Source organism: Bos grunniens, chromosome X, assembly GCF_055505025.1.
Source record: "Bos grunniens cultivar Pamir isolate PY7600 chromosome X, Bosgru_T2T1.0, whole genome shotgun sequence".
Lineage (NCBI taxonomy): Eukaryota > Metazoa > Chordata > Mammalia > Artiodactyla > Bovidae > Bos > Bos grunniens.
This window is the reverse complement of record NC_141194.1, coordinates 132,512,242-132,528,172: the sequence shown is the minus strand read 5'-3', so window position 1 is coordinate 132,528,172 and position 15,931 is coordinate 132,512,242. Positions and strand designations below refer to the sequence as shown.

At 50.9% G+C, this 15,931-nt stretch overlaps 1 protein-coding gene across 7 annotated transcripts in view; it reads left to right on the top strand.

Annotated features, from left to right (window-relative positions):
• Positions 1 to 15,931, top strand: part of BCORL1 (BCL6 corepressor like 1) — a 61,212-nt gene that overhangs the window by 32,690 nt on the left and 12,591 nt on the right. For 6 of the 7 annotated variants that reach the window (XM_086387188.1, XM_086387185.1, XM_086387186.1 and 3 more), the window contains 6 exons: positions 848 to 928; positions 3,010 to 3,399; positions 7,390 to 7,613; positions 12,067 to 12,288; positions 14,370 to 14,536; positions 15,286 to 15,431. In XM_086387188.1, the coding sequence (XP_086243314.1) occupies positions 848 to 928; positions 3,010 to 3,399; positions 7,390 to 7,613; positions 12,067 to 12,288; positions 14,370 to 14,536; positions 15,286 to 15,431 (1,230 nt within the window). Of the gene's footprint in view, positions 1 to 847; positions 929 to 3,009; positions 3,972 to 7,389; positions 7,614 to 12,066; positions 12,289 to 14,369; positions 14,537 to 15,285; positions 15,432 to 15,931 lie in introns of all 7 variants that reach the window. The other variant, XR_015158708.1, reaches the window with a different exon arrangement.

Sequence of the window (15,931 nt, the reverse complement as noted above, 5' to 3'; positions counted from 1 at the left end):
GAAATCGTAAACCCTTATTGTTTAGGGACATACAGGATGTTTTGGGCAGGGAGGTGTGTACGTAATGCATGTGCTACGCCAGTGATAGTTCCTTGGCATCCTCTGCAGAGAGAAGCCCGCGTAGTCCCGCCCATAGTAGCCTGTGTTCACAGCCTTCCTGTCTGAGATGGCCTGCCCCTTTATAGTCTCTTCTTATATAGCAGCTTTCTGCCATCCGCCACGTCCTGCTCCCATCTTCCTGCCTTGCTCAGTCCCCCAAGATCCCTTCTCTGGGACCTATTCCAGCTCAGTTAGAATTTTGGGGTGGTGCAGCAGCCTCACAGTTGTCCAGGCAGCCAGGCCTTCCACTCTGTGGTGTGCCAGGTCATTGATGCCATGCATTTCCTTTTTTGGTGTCAGCCAAAATGACCCAACTCCCAGTTTTCAAAAACTGCCAGGAAAAGCTCCTTTTCTAAAAGAGATACTTAAATGGTGGCAGCATGTAGGTGTGCTCAGTCATGTCCAACTCTGCAACCCCATGGACTATAGCCTACCAGGCTTCTCTGTCCATGGGATTCTTCAGGCAAGAATACTGAGTGGGTTACCATTTCCTTCTCCAGGGGATCTTCCCGACCCAGGGATCAAACCCACATCTCCTCTATTGGCAGATGGATTCTTTACCACTGAGCCACCAGGGAAGCCCTGATAGCAGCATAGGGGGAGCTAATAAATGTAATGCAGGCAGAACACAAACCCTCCCTTGAGCTTTCCATCTGAGCCTTTCAGGGCAAGGGTGGGGGGCTTTCCTGTGCTGAGACTCTGATTGTGATATTTCTGCCTTCTGCCCTGAAACTGCACACCACTCCAGGTTCCTTAGAGAAGAAAGCAAAGAGCAGTTTCCGTGACTTCATCCCTGTGGTCCTCAGCACCCGGACGCGCAGTCAGTCTGGTGAGTGAGTCTGAGGCTGAGGCCCATCTTGGTACTTCTCCGCAGAGAGGTAGAAATCTGGTGGAGCCATTTTGCCATCGGCCTAAGTGGAGAGGTGGGAATTTCATTCATTGTGCCAAGATGCCCAGCTCTCTGCAGAGACAAGAGAGGCTAGGGTAGGAGCTGGGTCATTGCCCACAATTTTAGGACGATTTGCTTAGCTTTTGAGAACAGGGATTTGACACCTCTTATTGGCAGCCAGTGGTGGAAAGACGAAAAGCCTGTGCCACTCAGGAAAACTGGTTCTACTCCAGGCCTTGGCATCTCTTGATTATTGGGGCCAGTTACCAGCACAGACATTTTAATCTTTGGGCCTCTCTCCTCTTGCCCCATGTGACAAGCATCATCAAAATTGGAAACAGTCATTGAGTCGTCAGGGCTAGGAGAATCACACTTGGTCCCCTGAATTTGTACTAGTCAGCCCCCAGTGTCTAAGAAAGGATGGCTCTTGTCAGGCGCTCTTCTTGTCTGCTAGCCTCCAAGTTGGTACTTAGCGCTAGAAATGGTTGCCTGGGTTCACCCAGATATCCAGGCAAAGTGAATGGAATGGAGAAGCAGGCACAGTGTAAACTCAGTTATCTGACATTCTGTTAACGAGCACCTCCGCACACAGAGAGCACGCTGGTAATTGGGGTCTGTAATGACAGCCTGGAGGCCTTGACAAATCCTGAAGTGTCCTCTGAATCATCAAAGAGCCATTACGTTACAGCCATTGCCATTTTAGTGTTAAACACAGCATAGTGTATTTGGTTCTTTAGAAATTGGTGATCCCTGGGTGATCTCTATGGTGATTTGTATTAACCAGAATATTAGATTAACTAGAACACTGCGTTCCCTGCCTGGTCTGTATAATGGAAAGTTTGCTGGACATTTGCTGTCTTTAAGTGGTCTGACTGAGGGACTTGAAGCTTTGGTCCAGTGCCACTCTGTTTGCCTCGAACCATTTCTTCTCTTTTTTTCTGGCTGCTCTGTGTGGTTCCGCAACCAGGGGTTGAACCAAGGCCCTCAGCAGTGAGAGCTTGGAGTCCTAACCACTGGACCACCCGGGAATTCCCTTGAACCATTTCTTTTCTGCTGACCTCACTTGGGTTTGGGGATTGCTGAGTTAATAGCTGGGTCTTAAGAGAAAACTGGTGGTGTCTCAGAGCCACATCCAAGGACGATGTCAGATCTCCTGGACCGTTGAGCCGGGCCAGCTTAGGACTGCGCTTGTCAGCAGAGTTGAGGGTAGGAGTTGAGAGGAAAATGGCCTCTCGGCCAGTGGCAGAAGAGGGCAGGAAAGGTCCCATCGTCCTGGGGTGGTGGTGAGAGGAGAGGAAGTGCCTGCCCAGCGGTGAGGCACAGCTGCAGCGGGGTGGGGGTGGAGCTGAGCTGGGGAGAAAGCTCCACCCCTGGACTCGTGGCTGCTCAATAGAAGGTGGGGTCAATGTAAGGGAAGAGGGCCTGGCTCTGGAGCATTTGGGCGGGCCTAAGCCAGACTGTCACAGGAAAGGGGCTCCTTGCTTCACTTTTCCTGAGAGCCTTCAGAGATAACTCGACTTGCGCAGGGTGGATCTGTCAGCAAGTTTGGGGGTCACATAGTGAGCCGGGTTGGGGTGCCATGTCAGTCTGCCCTCCCTTACCCTCTACTAAACCCTGTGGCCCTCTCCTGCCCCTCACACAACTCTTGACACCTCGTAAGCACTAAGTAAGAGTTTGTGGAATGAATGAAAGTGGCAGGGCAGCACGGATGAGGAAGGGTGTGTGGTTTGGATACTCGACAGTTGTGTAACTATTGGACTGTGTAAAGCGCTTTGGAGTGAATTATCTCATTTGAGCCTCTGAACAGTCCTGTGAGGTCAGTAAGGCTCAGAACAGTATTCTCAATTTATAGACAAGGAGACAGAAGTGAAGGAACTTTCCCAGAGCATACAGCCAATAACTGGCAGAGTCTGAACTCGAACCCAGACCTGCTGGCTCCTAATCCAGGGCACTTGCTTCGACACCAAACTCTTAGTCCTTTGAAGAGATGCATGACCGTCCTCTGTACATCCCACCCGCAGGAAGCATCTGTAGCTCCTTTGCTGGTATGGCAGACAGTGACATGGGATGCCAGGAAGTCTTCCCCACAGAGGAGGAAGAGGAAGTGACTCCCACACCGGCCAAGCGTCGAAAGGTGAGAAAGACCCAGCGGGATACCCAGTATCGCAGCCACCATGCCCAAGATAAGACCCTGCTAAGCCAGGGCCGCAGGCACCTATGGCGAGCCCGGGAGATGCCCTGGAGAACAGAGGCTGCCCGGCAAATGTGGGACACCAATGAGGAGGAGGAGGAGGACGAGGAGGAGGGCCTGGTGAAGAGGAAGAAACGGAGACGGCAGAAGAGCCGAAAATACCAGACTGGGGAGTACCTGACGGAGCAGGAGGAAGAGCAGCGGCGGAAAGGGAGAGCAGGTAAGGCTGGCCAGGGGCTGCTGCCCCAGGCAGCTGCTGTCACCTGTCCCCAAGCCACAGTGACTCTGGCTTCTGGGGACCCTCAGGCATCATGGGTACTCCCACCCCTGCCTCCTCTCCACCTGCCAAAGGCCTCTGCACCCAGAGAAACCTGGTGCTATGAGTGCCAATTGCCAGAGGGGGTCACTCAACTGCAATCCCAAGGTCTTGGCTTGGGGTTGAGATTGAATAAGTTCCCACTGACCTGCAGGTGAGCTGAGGACGTGTATGCCCAAGCCCTCCAGTTTTATGTATATATATAGATATATAAATCTGAACATGTGGGCATGGCCACAGTGATGTCCTTGGTTACCAGGCAGTTCTCTGGTTGGCTTGAGGGAGTCGGGTCTCGTGGGAGGTTGGGTTTTCTCTCCTAGAATCCTCGGTCCGAGAAGAAAGAGGGCATTGGCTGCCTTTCCTGGGATGCCTCCAGCCCCTAAAGTTAAAAAGAAGTACAATGGTTTCCTCAACCCAGCGTAAGAAGTTCAAGTAGAAGCAGGCACAACTTGGCTTTCTTGGTTAAAGCCACAAAGGTTAGTGAGGCAGAGTGAAGCTTTGACATGACCCGAGGTGGCATCATTTTTGTTGGACCTGAGCTGGAAAGGTGGGGAGCCCGAGGAGAACACCAGGCTCTCTTTGGCCACGTCAGATGCTATAATACGCAATCACGGAGGCACAGACTGTCACCAAGGCCGATACCAGTTTGTTCTGTTAAGTGCTCTTCAGGCCCATTCCTGTAGTGGATTTCTAGATGAGCGAAAAGCACATCTCTGGGTTCAGTGAAAACACTTCTGTCTTTCACTCTCTTTCTCTGACCTCTGCCCTTGAAGCAACAATTGATTGTCTCCTATAATGTATTCATCCTGAGCTGCTAGTAAATATCTGCAGTCTCATTATTAGTGAAAACTGAACAACCATGTTGGAGTGGGTAGTATATTCTGGGTTTGCTATAATGCCAAGAAGGCTAACCCTCATCTCTGGCCCTGTTTAAGTAGAGATGTATATTATATCTATCCTCACACTTAAGAGAGTAATTGAGCCAGTTTTTGTCAACCGTGTGAGAGTAGGGATGACTTTCCCATTTTTCTGCCAGAGCCATGATGGATTGATTGGTCAGGAGTGAGTTGTCAAGCAGTTGGCCTCAGCCACTTCTGTTAGGATAAAGAGGAGCTTTTGTATCACCACTTCCTTGGGGCTCAGACAGTAAAAGCATCTGCCTACAATGTGGGAGACCCAGGTTCAGTCCCTTGGTCGGGAAGATCCCCTGGAGAAGGAAATAGCAACCTACTCCAGTACTCTTGCCTGGAAAATGCCATGGACAGAGAAGCCTGGTAGGCTACAAAACATGGGGTCGCAAAGAGTTGGACATGACTGAGCAACTTCACTTCACTTTTGTATAACCACAGCACTCTTGACAGCTTCAACATAACCACCCCCAGAAGCATAGGAGCACTACTCACTCGGCAAGGCATCCTACTGGTTGTGGGGTCACCTCCAGTGTTTGGAAACCAGATCATTCTCCCTCCATGTGTGTATCTATGGGTTTTGAGTTGAGTCTGTTGGGTTTGGCCTACGATTTTCTCTATATGTGATGCTAACTCTTCTTGAAGGAATTGCCTGGCAAACATCTCTCTTCTCCAGAAGCTCCACTTCCTCCTATTACTCCCCTCTTTCAGGTTGACATCACAGAGTCAGGCAGAGACCAAACTAGACCAGACAACTCCCGTGTGAGCCTCATGATCTTTCTTTTCATCCTGGGCTTGGGTCTCTCCTTGATTTGCAGAGGGGATAAGAAGAACCATTGCCACTCACATACCTGCTACCTTCACTCCCAGTTCCCTTCGGTGCTACCATGAGGGTGCTCCACCAGTGTCGGATAAACTCCAGAGCCTACCCTGCCCTGAGGACATGGGAAGGGGCTGCTGCTTTTCCTGCGGCATTGAATGCTGTAATATGGCTTCCCCATGTTTCCTGAGGTCCTCACAAGACTCGCTTCTGTTCCTTCCTCTTTTGCCTCAGCCCAAACTGGTTACATTAAAAGGCCTGGTTGATAGTGTGCTGGCTTGAAGTGCCATTAGAAGCCATCCAGTACAGCAGTTCTTTTTTTAAAAATTTATTTTGATTGGAGGCTCAGTATTTTACAATATTATGGTGGTTTTTGCCATACATTCACATGAATTAGCCATGGGTGTACATATGTCCCCCATCCTGAACCCCCCTCCCACCTCCCTTCCCATCCCATCCCTCAGGGTCATCCCAGTGCACCAGCCCTGAGCACCCTGTCTCATGTATCAAACCTGGACTGGTGATCTGTTTCACATATGATAATATACATGTTTCAATGCTCTTCTCTCAAATCATCCCACCCTTGCCTTCTACCACAGAGTCCAAAAGACTGTTCTTTACATCTGTGTCTCTTTGGCTGTCTTGCATATAGGGTCATCATTACCATCTTTCTAAATTCCACATATATGCATTAATATACTGTATTGGTGTTTTTCTTTCTGACTTACTTCATTCTGTATAATAGGCTCCAGTTTCATCCACCTCATTAGAACTGATTCAAATGCATTCTTTTTAATAGCTAAGTAATATTCCATTATGTATATGTACCACAGCTTTCTTATCCATTTGTCTGCTGATGGACATCTAGGTTGCTTCCATGTCCTGGCTATTGTAAACAGCAGCACAGCAGTTCTTAGGCAGAGGTGGGGACCCACTGGTGGACTAGGGAAAGTTGGGAGAATGGGGGGCTGTGACAGCTGGCCTTTTGAGAGCTCTGTGTGACCTGTGGAGAATTCCTCATGCTGTGATGATGGCTCCTCCATCTAGGTCTGCCCTTGGCAATGTCACACATAAGAGAAGCCAAGGTCAAGGGAGGTGGGTTGAGAACTCTTGGATCTTGCACAACCCCCTCATTTCACAACTTGGAGAAACTGAGGCTGCAGTTACTTCAGAGACATATTCATCTTTCACTGTTCACTAGGCATGGTGGCCAGTCCTGGCGGGGAGATAAAGACTACATGGGCATGGTCCTGCCTAAATGCTTACACTTAACTAACACAGTAATGATGCCTTACACTTTATAAAAGGATGGTGTGGATTCTATCCTCCTCATTTTACAGACGTGGAAACTAGGCTCCCGGAGATTATGACCTGCCCTCAGCAACCACACAGCTAATGGCCATGCCATGTAACAGTCATGTTAAGAGATAAGGATCAACTCAATCTGTCCAGCCCCACCCCATGGGGCTTAGGACTGACCCTGCTTTATGAAGCTCTTGGTATGGAGTTCCCAGCAGGCCTTCTGGAAATTGGAATGTGCTCTCTTCAGCGAGCTATGACTAGAACTAGAGATGTTGCTCAGTATGCCCCAGTGACTTGATTTCCAGCTACAGAGGGCAGCAGGTTTCTGTGACTGCCCCTCAGTTAAGTTGGCCTATGGCAGCTTATGGTTTCAGGGAGTTTCTGTGCCACTTTCATCTTTGTGTGCCTGGAGAGAGACCAACAGGGCAGACAGGCGGGTAGAGCTAAGGCTGTGAGGGACGCCTTCTCCCATTTACTCGCCCCTAGTGTACTACATGCTTCACTTCAGGAGAGCTGCTAGCTTTGTTTCATATTGGAGTGGAGAAAGAGACAAAGGGGGGAAATGCTGGGAAAGTTCTGATTTCCTTTTAAATAGACCCTCATCTTTGGGACAGCCAGATGGGCTGCCCCCTGCTAGCAAGGCTGGGAGTTGTCTTCTGCTTGGAGGGGAGGGACATTGATGTGGAAGCACAGTGTCTGTTCGAGAAGCATCTAGTGGAATAGGCAGCCCCGCACCAGATACTGGTAGGGAATAGTTACACAACTTTGTCCTGAGATTCTAATCCCCAAAGTCCTCTGATTCAACTTAGAGGAAGACGTTGCTTTTCTGTGTGCCATTTCCCTGACATCCATTCTTTCCTGCAGATTTAAAGGCCCGTAAGCAGAAGACTTCCTCCCAGAGCCCAGAGCACCGCCTCCGGAACAGGAACCTTCTCTTGCCCAACAAAGCCCAGGGGATCTCAGATTCACCAAATGGTTTCCTCCCAAACAACCTTGAGGAGCCAGCCTGCCTTGAAAATTCAGAAAAGCCATCAGGAAAACGAAAGTGCAAGACCAAGCACATGGTGACGGTCTCAGAAGATGCAAAGGTATGTTATCAGCCAGAGAAGTTGGGGGTGGAGACTGGGCTAGGGTGGCGTGTTTCCCATTTGAGGAACAGTCTTCTGAGCGAGTGAGTAAGTGCATGAACAGAAAAAGTGAAAGTGTAAGTCACTCAGTCATGTCCAACTCTTTGCGACCCCATGGACTATAGCCCACCAGGCTCCTCTGTCCATGGGATTCTCCAGACAAGAATACTGGAGTGGGTTGCCATGCCCTCCTTCAGGGGATCTTCCTGACCCAGAGATCGAACCCAGGTCTCCCACATGGCAGGCGGATTCTTTAATGTCTGAGCCACCAGGGAAGCCCGAGTGAGTGCATGGGGGGATTGAATTAACTCATATTTATTACAGTGTTTTAAACTAATTCTAGAAGGGTTGGGCTGTAGACTTGAAGAACGGGTACTGAAGTCAGAGCTAATAATAAGCATCTACAAACTGTAGGGTTTGGCCCAGGATGAATTTGCCTCAACAATCCTTGGATCTGCTTAGAGTAAGGGAAGAGTTAAAGAATATGGCAGAATGTTAGCCTGAATAGCTTGTTAACGTCCAATCAAAAAGCTTTTGTCTGGGCTTAACTCACTGGAAACCAATTAGGAACTTTTCTGAGTCAATCAAGGTAGAAAACAATTTGTAGAAGCAGGGATGTTGATATCCAGACAAAGGTTGCCTGAGGGTGGGGCTGAAGGAATTCCACTTGGACTGGTCATATCTGTACTTTCCCAACTCCACTCCTCAGTTTCTGTGCTTCTCATGAGTGCCTACCAATCCATAGCCAAGCAAGGGCACTAGAACCCCTGTTCAAAACTGATGTCTCTTTGGGTTCTGATGTTCATGGCATTGGTGTTCAGTTCCACACCATGCAATTGAAAAAAAGAAACTCCCACGATCCTCTCATCCTGGAGGTGCGAGGATGTTTGAGAGATGCGAGGCTCAGGTTCAGATGTTTGCCTGTAATATGTGTTTGTCTTGATAACCAAAAATCAAAAGGTCGTATGAGCTGGTTTAGGTGGTTGTGACTCTAATGGCTCTTTCCAGCTCCAGAGCAGGGTCCCTGAGTGGCACTGGCAAAAGGTAGGAGACCCAGGTGCTCAAGTCCCCCATCCTTGTTTTGGAATCTGATTTCAGCGCAAACAAAGTGCTCAAGCCTATTTCTTCATCTTTAAAAAAAAGGAGATGATACTTCCAGTCCTTTCCATCCCACAAGGGTGCTTAGGGGAGCAAAGGAGGCAATGGATGTGAAAGGCTTTGATAATGGTCAAGTGCTGTCTCTGAGGTTGGTGTAAACCCTTGAGCTTAGACCAAGGCAAGAATGAGGGGACAGAGACACAGGAACGCCAGGTAGCAGGGCCAGCTCCTGGAGACTCCAGAGGGGCCAAGGCAGGAACCGGGGCATCTGCTCTGGGCCAGGTGCTCTGCTCACACAAACACTCAGGTCCCACAGCAGCTGTCAGAGGTGGGCCCTCTTGTCGTCATTTTATAGTGAGGAAACCAAGGTTTGGGGAGTTTCAGGGACTTGCTCGAGGTTACTTGGTGGTCCGAGTCACAGACCTGGGGCATGAGGCAGGCCTGGCTGCCCCTGGGGCACCCCCAGCACCTACCCTTTCCATATACCTCCACCCTGTGAATGGGTGGCTTCTGTCTGCATTCAGGTGATGCTGGGGTAGGGCGAGGCTAGGCAGGAAGACGGTGCCACCCGGAGCAGCTCTGGTGGAAGGTGGACGTCCTCATCCCCTGCTCTTCCCCACTCACATGACTCCATCCCACACAAAGGTGACGAGCCACCTGACACTCAGCAGCACATGCTGATGCTTCTGTCTGGTAATTCTGCCTGGCAGTGTGTCCACTGGAATGTTCTCCCAGAGAGATTTTGTGCCTTCCCAGGGTCTCCCTTTCTCCCTCCCGCCTTTCTTTCTTTCCCAGTCACCACCACCTGCTCCAGTTGCCCCATGGCACAGTGCTTTGTAGTGAGAAGCAAGGCAGGGGGGGCGGAGACGCGCCTGCAACAGTGAAGCTGGCACATCAGCCAAAGGCTTCTTCCCACAGGGGCTCCAAGCCAGGGGCAGGGCAGGGGGGTCTTGCTCCTCCCTCTCTCTGGCAGGCTCCCTTTTCTCTGCCAGCTCTGGCCCCTTGACAGGGAATCACCCTTTGGCTCCTCACTTGGCTTAGCAACAACCTGGGCATTTTACCCAGCATCCTCCAGTATTACCATTGTACACCTCTGTTCTCCTGGCAAAAAAGCCACACTCTACCCTCATAGCCAGGGCCTTCCTGCTAGCTGGTATACCTCTCTGCCCTTTTGGGACGTGGACAGAGAGCAGCTCTTTTCTTGCAGTTTACCAGAGGAAACAAATGCCCTGGGTCAATGTCTTTTCCCTGGTGCAATTTCTTTTCTGGCTTCGTGTCTTTCTAGGCAACTCTTTTGGCTGCCCAGGGCTCTATGTGTAGCTGGATCAAGTCAACAAATGTTTGCTGCAGTGACATGCCCAACCCCAAGTTAATTGCTGTAAGGAACAAAAGAGATGACTACAATATGAACCCTAACCCCAGGGAGCTTAAAATGTAGCAGGGGAGGCCAGACTTGCCCATGAAACAACAGAAAGAAGTTGACAGTTAGGCATAAGGCATGGGATTATGTGATTCAGACTTGGTGTTCTGGGTGTGTAGAGAAAGGGCAGTGGGGACCACAGTGTTGTAGACGACAGGATTTAAGGGAGCCCTTGATGTTCTCAGGGATTTAGGTAAGTAGGATGTATTCATTATCTGTTGTGCTCAGTTGCTCAGTCGTGTCCAACTCTTTGCCACCCTATGGACTGTAGTCCACCAGGCTCCTCTATACATGAGATTTTTCCAAGCAAGAATACTGGAGTGGGTAGCTAGGGGAGAACTCCAGGGGATCTTCCCGACCCAGGGATCAAATGTGGGTCTCATGCATTGGCAGGTAGATTCTTTACCAGTGACCCACCTGGGAAGCCCTCCTAGTTATCTATTGCACTGCACAACAAACTACCCTAAGCTTTGGCAGTTTAACCCAACAATAAGCATGTATTATTTCATAGTTTCTGGGGTCAGGAATTCAGGAGCAGCTTTGCTGTGTTTGACTTGGGGTCTCCCATGCATGAGATTGCAGTCATGGTGTCAGCCAGGGCTCCATTCATGCAAAGGCTCGACTGGGGCTGGAGGATCTGCTTCTTGAGTGGCTCCCTCACATAGGTGGCAAGTCAAGGCTTGCTGTTGGTGGGGGACCTCCTTTGCTTGCCCCTTGGCCCTCTTAAGGGATGCTTGACTATCCTCATGACCTGGCAGCTGGCTTCCTCCTGAATGAGTGATTCAAAAGAGGGCGAAGCAGAAGCCACATTATCTTTTAGGCCGTGGCCTTGGAGGTCACACACCATCATCTCTGCCTTCTCCTGTGCGGAAGGGGCTACACAAGAGCATGAATATCAGGAGGTGGGGATCATCACAGTCATCTTAGAGTCTGATGGGGGCATTCTTGTCCTCTGGCCCCCCGGTGATTCATGTTCCTTCCACGTGCAAGTCATACCCTCCTCTCCCATGGCTCCCCCAAAGTCTTGTCCACTTACGGCATTAACTACAAGTTTAGAATCTCATCATCAAACTTAGATCCAGGTGAACATGAAGCACCTTGGGTCTGGTTCCTTGAGTACAGCTCCTCAAACGCAGTTACTCTCTGTCTGAAGTCCCCTCCTCTCATCTGAAAGAGACAAGTAACCTGCCCCTATGGACTCAATGAACCATGGTGTGCCAGACATGAGAACCTGTTCTGGATATTCTAGTTCAAAATGGGAGAAGAAAGGAGACAAGCACGGGTCATTCATGAGGAAAGGACTGTAATGTTTCGTGAGCACCCACCGTGTGCATTGTTCTGTGCTGCTCTAGCTCATTATCTCAAAGACCCTGTTGGGGAGAAAGTGAGGCTCTGAGAAGTTGGGTCTTGCCCCAGGTCTTGCAGCTAGTGGCTGGCAGAGGCAGGATTCAAAAGCTGGTCTGTCTGATTTGAGAGCCTGAGCACTTTCCACCAGCCCAGGTGGGCACGAGTGTGAGCCAGGGGGACAGTGTGCTAGGAGGTGGGGAAAGCCTGGTGAGGGCTGGATGTTGGGGGAAGGTTTTTGCAACAGAGTGAAGGCTTCCACAGCTGTGCCTCTTTCATCACAGCGAGCTGTCTCCACCTCTCTTCACTCTGAGAATTTGCTTCTGCTTATTTATCGAGGTGACTAGTTAAAAACTTCAACAAATGGGGATCAAGGCAGGTAAAGAAGGCGTGCAGAGTGTGTGAGAGAAGCTGGCATATCCCCTCGAGCTGTGTGTGCAATCCCTTCGTTATTGCTTGGTTTTTGGGGTTGAGGACTTGAGCCATTCTGCATCTGCTCGCTGGGTAGAAATGCGGTGGTGAGTTGTGCTGATCTGTGCCTCCGTTTTCCAGAGCAAAGGGCGTTGGAGCCAGCAGAAGACACGCCCTCCCAAATCTCCCACCCCAGCGAAGCCCACAGAACCATGCACACCCTCTAAGTCCCGAAGTGCTGGCCCAGAGGAGGCCTCCGAGTCACCCACAGCCCGGCAGATTCCCCCAGAGGCTCGTCGTCTCATAGTGAACAAAAATGCTGGCGAGACCCTCCTACAGCGGGCGGCCCGCCTTGGGTATAAGGTAAGGAACACCTCCTCATATCCACAGGATATTGTTACCCCAGCATCTGTGGATAATCTTCTCCCCATTGGCTCTTCTGTGGCCTGGCCAGGCCTTTGTTTGGGGCTTAAGTCCAGGATGGCCCCCTCCTACTGTGTATATGGTCTATGGGGCTGCCTCATCGCGACGTGCTGTGTGGGCTTGCAAACCCGATTGGATGTCAATTTAGGATGAATAGCATTGAAATGGTAAGACAATATCATCCAGTACCTTCATAGGCCAGAAATGGGATTTGGGGGGTTTTATGTCATCTTGAATTTCCCTGTGCCATGGCTCCCCACTCAGAGAGGAATGGGGGTGATCATCGCTCGCTCTTTATATCTCCCTCCAGCTTCCCCTCCTTTTGGCCTCCAGTAGTGGAGGGTCGAGTACATTGGAGGGCAGAGTTGAGCTCACCCCCACCTTATGCTGCTTCCGTATGGACTGGAAAGGAAGCTGGTGTTTGTTGAGCACCTCTTTGGTCATGTTAAGAGCTCTCGTTACTTCATATCCTTTCATCTTCACTGTGAGCCTATGGAGGTGGGTTTTATTAAGCCTGTTTTACAGGTGAGAAAATCAGGGGTTAGCTGTGTTAAGTGATGTGGTCACAGTCGCTCAAGCACTATGTGTATATGAGTCTGAATTCACACCAGCGTCTTCTTGATCCCCAAAAGGTAGGGGCAGAAGCCAGATTCATTCAATGACATTGTTGGACATTTTTGTTGATATGAGCGTATTTTGTGGATATGAGCTCCTTGACCATGTGCCTTTGCCAGCCACACCAGTTATTTCCCCAGGATTTGCTCTGAAGTATGGAAATGCTGGGCTATAGAGTAGGTCCTCTTTTTTTTTTTTCTTTTAAGGTTTCCAATACCCATAACTGACTCATTTAAAGACAGCTGGACTCCCAGCCAGGCGGGTTGGCATAAGAGAGCCACCTTGACACTGTCTCACTGGCAAGCCACCTATCTGTCTTGAGCACCTAGTGTGGGGGCCTGGATAGCTGGTAAGGGAGATCTAAAGAAAAAATGATGACCAACCCTTGCCCTTTAAGTGAGTTTTTTTTACCTGGGGCCAAAGCAGGCAGCAGGAGACCATAGGTGAACCAGTCAGGACAGGGCAAGGGCAGGTTGGACAGCCTGTGACAGGAGGAAGGGAAGGAGGAGGTGTCTGAGGCTAGGACAAAGAGGCGATATCTGTAGTGGTGGGAAGGGTGGGGGCTTCGTGACCCCTTGCTTAGAGACAATGTGACAGTTCCGTGTCCAGAAGGCAGCATCCCGACGCAGGCACACAGGCTCTAGCCATCCAGCCGGTGTGCTAGCTGTCAGTCAGGACGGCTGAGTCCCATCTCACAGGGGCCTGGGGGAGCTGACAAGAGGCCGCTGGTAGCTGCTGTCAGCCTCTTTCCCTCAGAAGAGGGACTGCCTCTCCCTTCTGCCTCAGCTTATCCACCATAGCTAGCTAGACTGCTTCTCAGCCTGGAGTCCCACTTATCGTCCTGTCATCTCAGCCCAGGAACACTGATTTATTACTATGGATGACTGCCCACCCTGGATGATACTCAGAACAGTCTTCATTTGAGGGGAGGGCTGGAACTGACTGCCCTGGGATACACATCCAGGGATGGTACTTACACCAGTTCTTTCTTCCTTGTTCTCAAATAACTGCCAGAGGCAGTGTTTGCCAGCACAAGTCTCATTTCTCTGGTCTGGGGCTGTCTCGCAAAGCCCCGGACGAGGGAACGGGCAGTCAGACCATGGAGGCCTGAGGGTGTGAGCTCTGGGTGGGCAGGTGAGCCTCTCTGAGGGGCTTACACCCACAGCCCACACCCTGATCAGTGTTGTCAGCCATTAGAAATGTCTCTGCTCTGCTGAGGACACTGCCCAAAGCTGGCACCTCAGGATTGATTTAGTTGACAATAGATTCTGAGATCTGCCCATCAGTCCCTGGACTAAAGAGCACGTTCTGAGACTCTTCGGACACGTGGAGAGCTTCAAGCCTAACCCAGGTGACTGCAAGAGTTTGGCCTCTCTTTGCTCACAGCACCCTCCCTGTCCCCACAGGACGTTGTCCTCTACTGCCTTCAAAAAGACAGTGAAGATGTGAACCACCGCGACAATGCCGGCTACACAGCCCTGCATGAGGCTTGCTCCCGGGGCTGGACTGACATCCTGAACATCCTGCTGGAGCACGGGGCCAACGTGAACTGTAGCGCACAGGATGGCACCAGGCAAGAAGGCTGCCCTCCCGTTTCCCCCACCCCTCTCCCCTGCTCAGCCCCTCCCTCAAGAGAATCCACCCCGCTTCAGGCCAGGCTGCGTGAATCCCTGGCTGGCCAGTCCATGTTGCCCACTGGTGGGAGGCCGGGGTTCTCTGGGGATCATCCCTGGCACCTGTCTTCAGGTAGAATCTCAGGCTTTAGGAATCAGAAGGCTGATCTTGACATACATCCCAGATTTGATTCTTGATTTGATCTCTATATACTTAAAAAAGGGACACCTGCCGTGTCTTAAAGAAACTGCACCCATTCTCCTGTGCTGTATCCGAGGGCCTGCTCCCTGGGCGAAACTGACCCCTGAACTGCATACCAGGTGGTGGGGGGGTGCTTGGGTCAGAGGCTGTGGGCTCTGCTGGGCCACCTGCTGGGTGTGCGGAGCAGCTCTGGGGCAGTCATCTGGGTTTTCCAGTCATATCCCCCAGAATTTTCTCTTAAGTTTAACTTCAGTTAGGGGCCTATTCTCCCCTGAGCTCCAGAACAACCAGCAGAGTGCCATTGGGGAACAGAAGAGAGAGAACTGGAAGGGAGGAGAAAGAGGCAGGGAAATATGGAGGGCAGTGCAGGCCAGGCAGGCTCCGTGCCCTCTTTCCCATGTTACGCTGGGCTCGTCTTACTTTGCTTTCCCTGCCAAGGTGGCCTGAGGCCTAGACACCCAGGTTCCCACTTGGATCCTGCTGTTCTCACCCTGTGTCACCTTGCAGGCCAGTTCACGATGCAGTGGTCAACGACAACCTGGAGACCATCTGGCTTCTGCTGTCCTATGGGGCTGACCCCACGCTGGCCACCTACTCAGGACAGACAGCCATGAAGCTGGCCAGCAGTGACACCATGAAGCGCTTTCTCAGTGGTGAGTATGACCCAGACTCAAAACCTCATTACCGGGGCTCTGACCCTGAGCTCCCGAGATATCATCTCACTCATTTCAAGCGACTCCTATGAGGGGCATCGGCTCTCCTCACATGTTTCTTTCTGGCAACTCAGAGATCTCTCTGAACTTTAAAAAGTCAGCAGGCAGCTTCGTCTCGTCCCTGTGCTGTGAGTGTTCTCACTGCATGCATCCTCTTCAGGGCCCCGGTCGCCCTTGGGGCCCCCTCTTCCCGCTCCGTGTGTGAGGTAGGCCTCTCTGTGGGACAGTGGCCCCACTAGTAGTTTGAGTTTGGGGCAAAATGTGTGGACTTGTGCTTTGAATGGTCTGCCAGTTGCAGAGAGGTGGCACTTAACAGTTTGCTTTTGTTTTTGCACCTGCACTTTATCTCTGTTGGTGATCAAAGTTCAGCCCTTAGGACCATTCCACTTGCTTTATTCCTCACACCCTGTGGTAACTGTGATGTTCCCTGTGCATCCTCC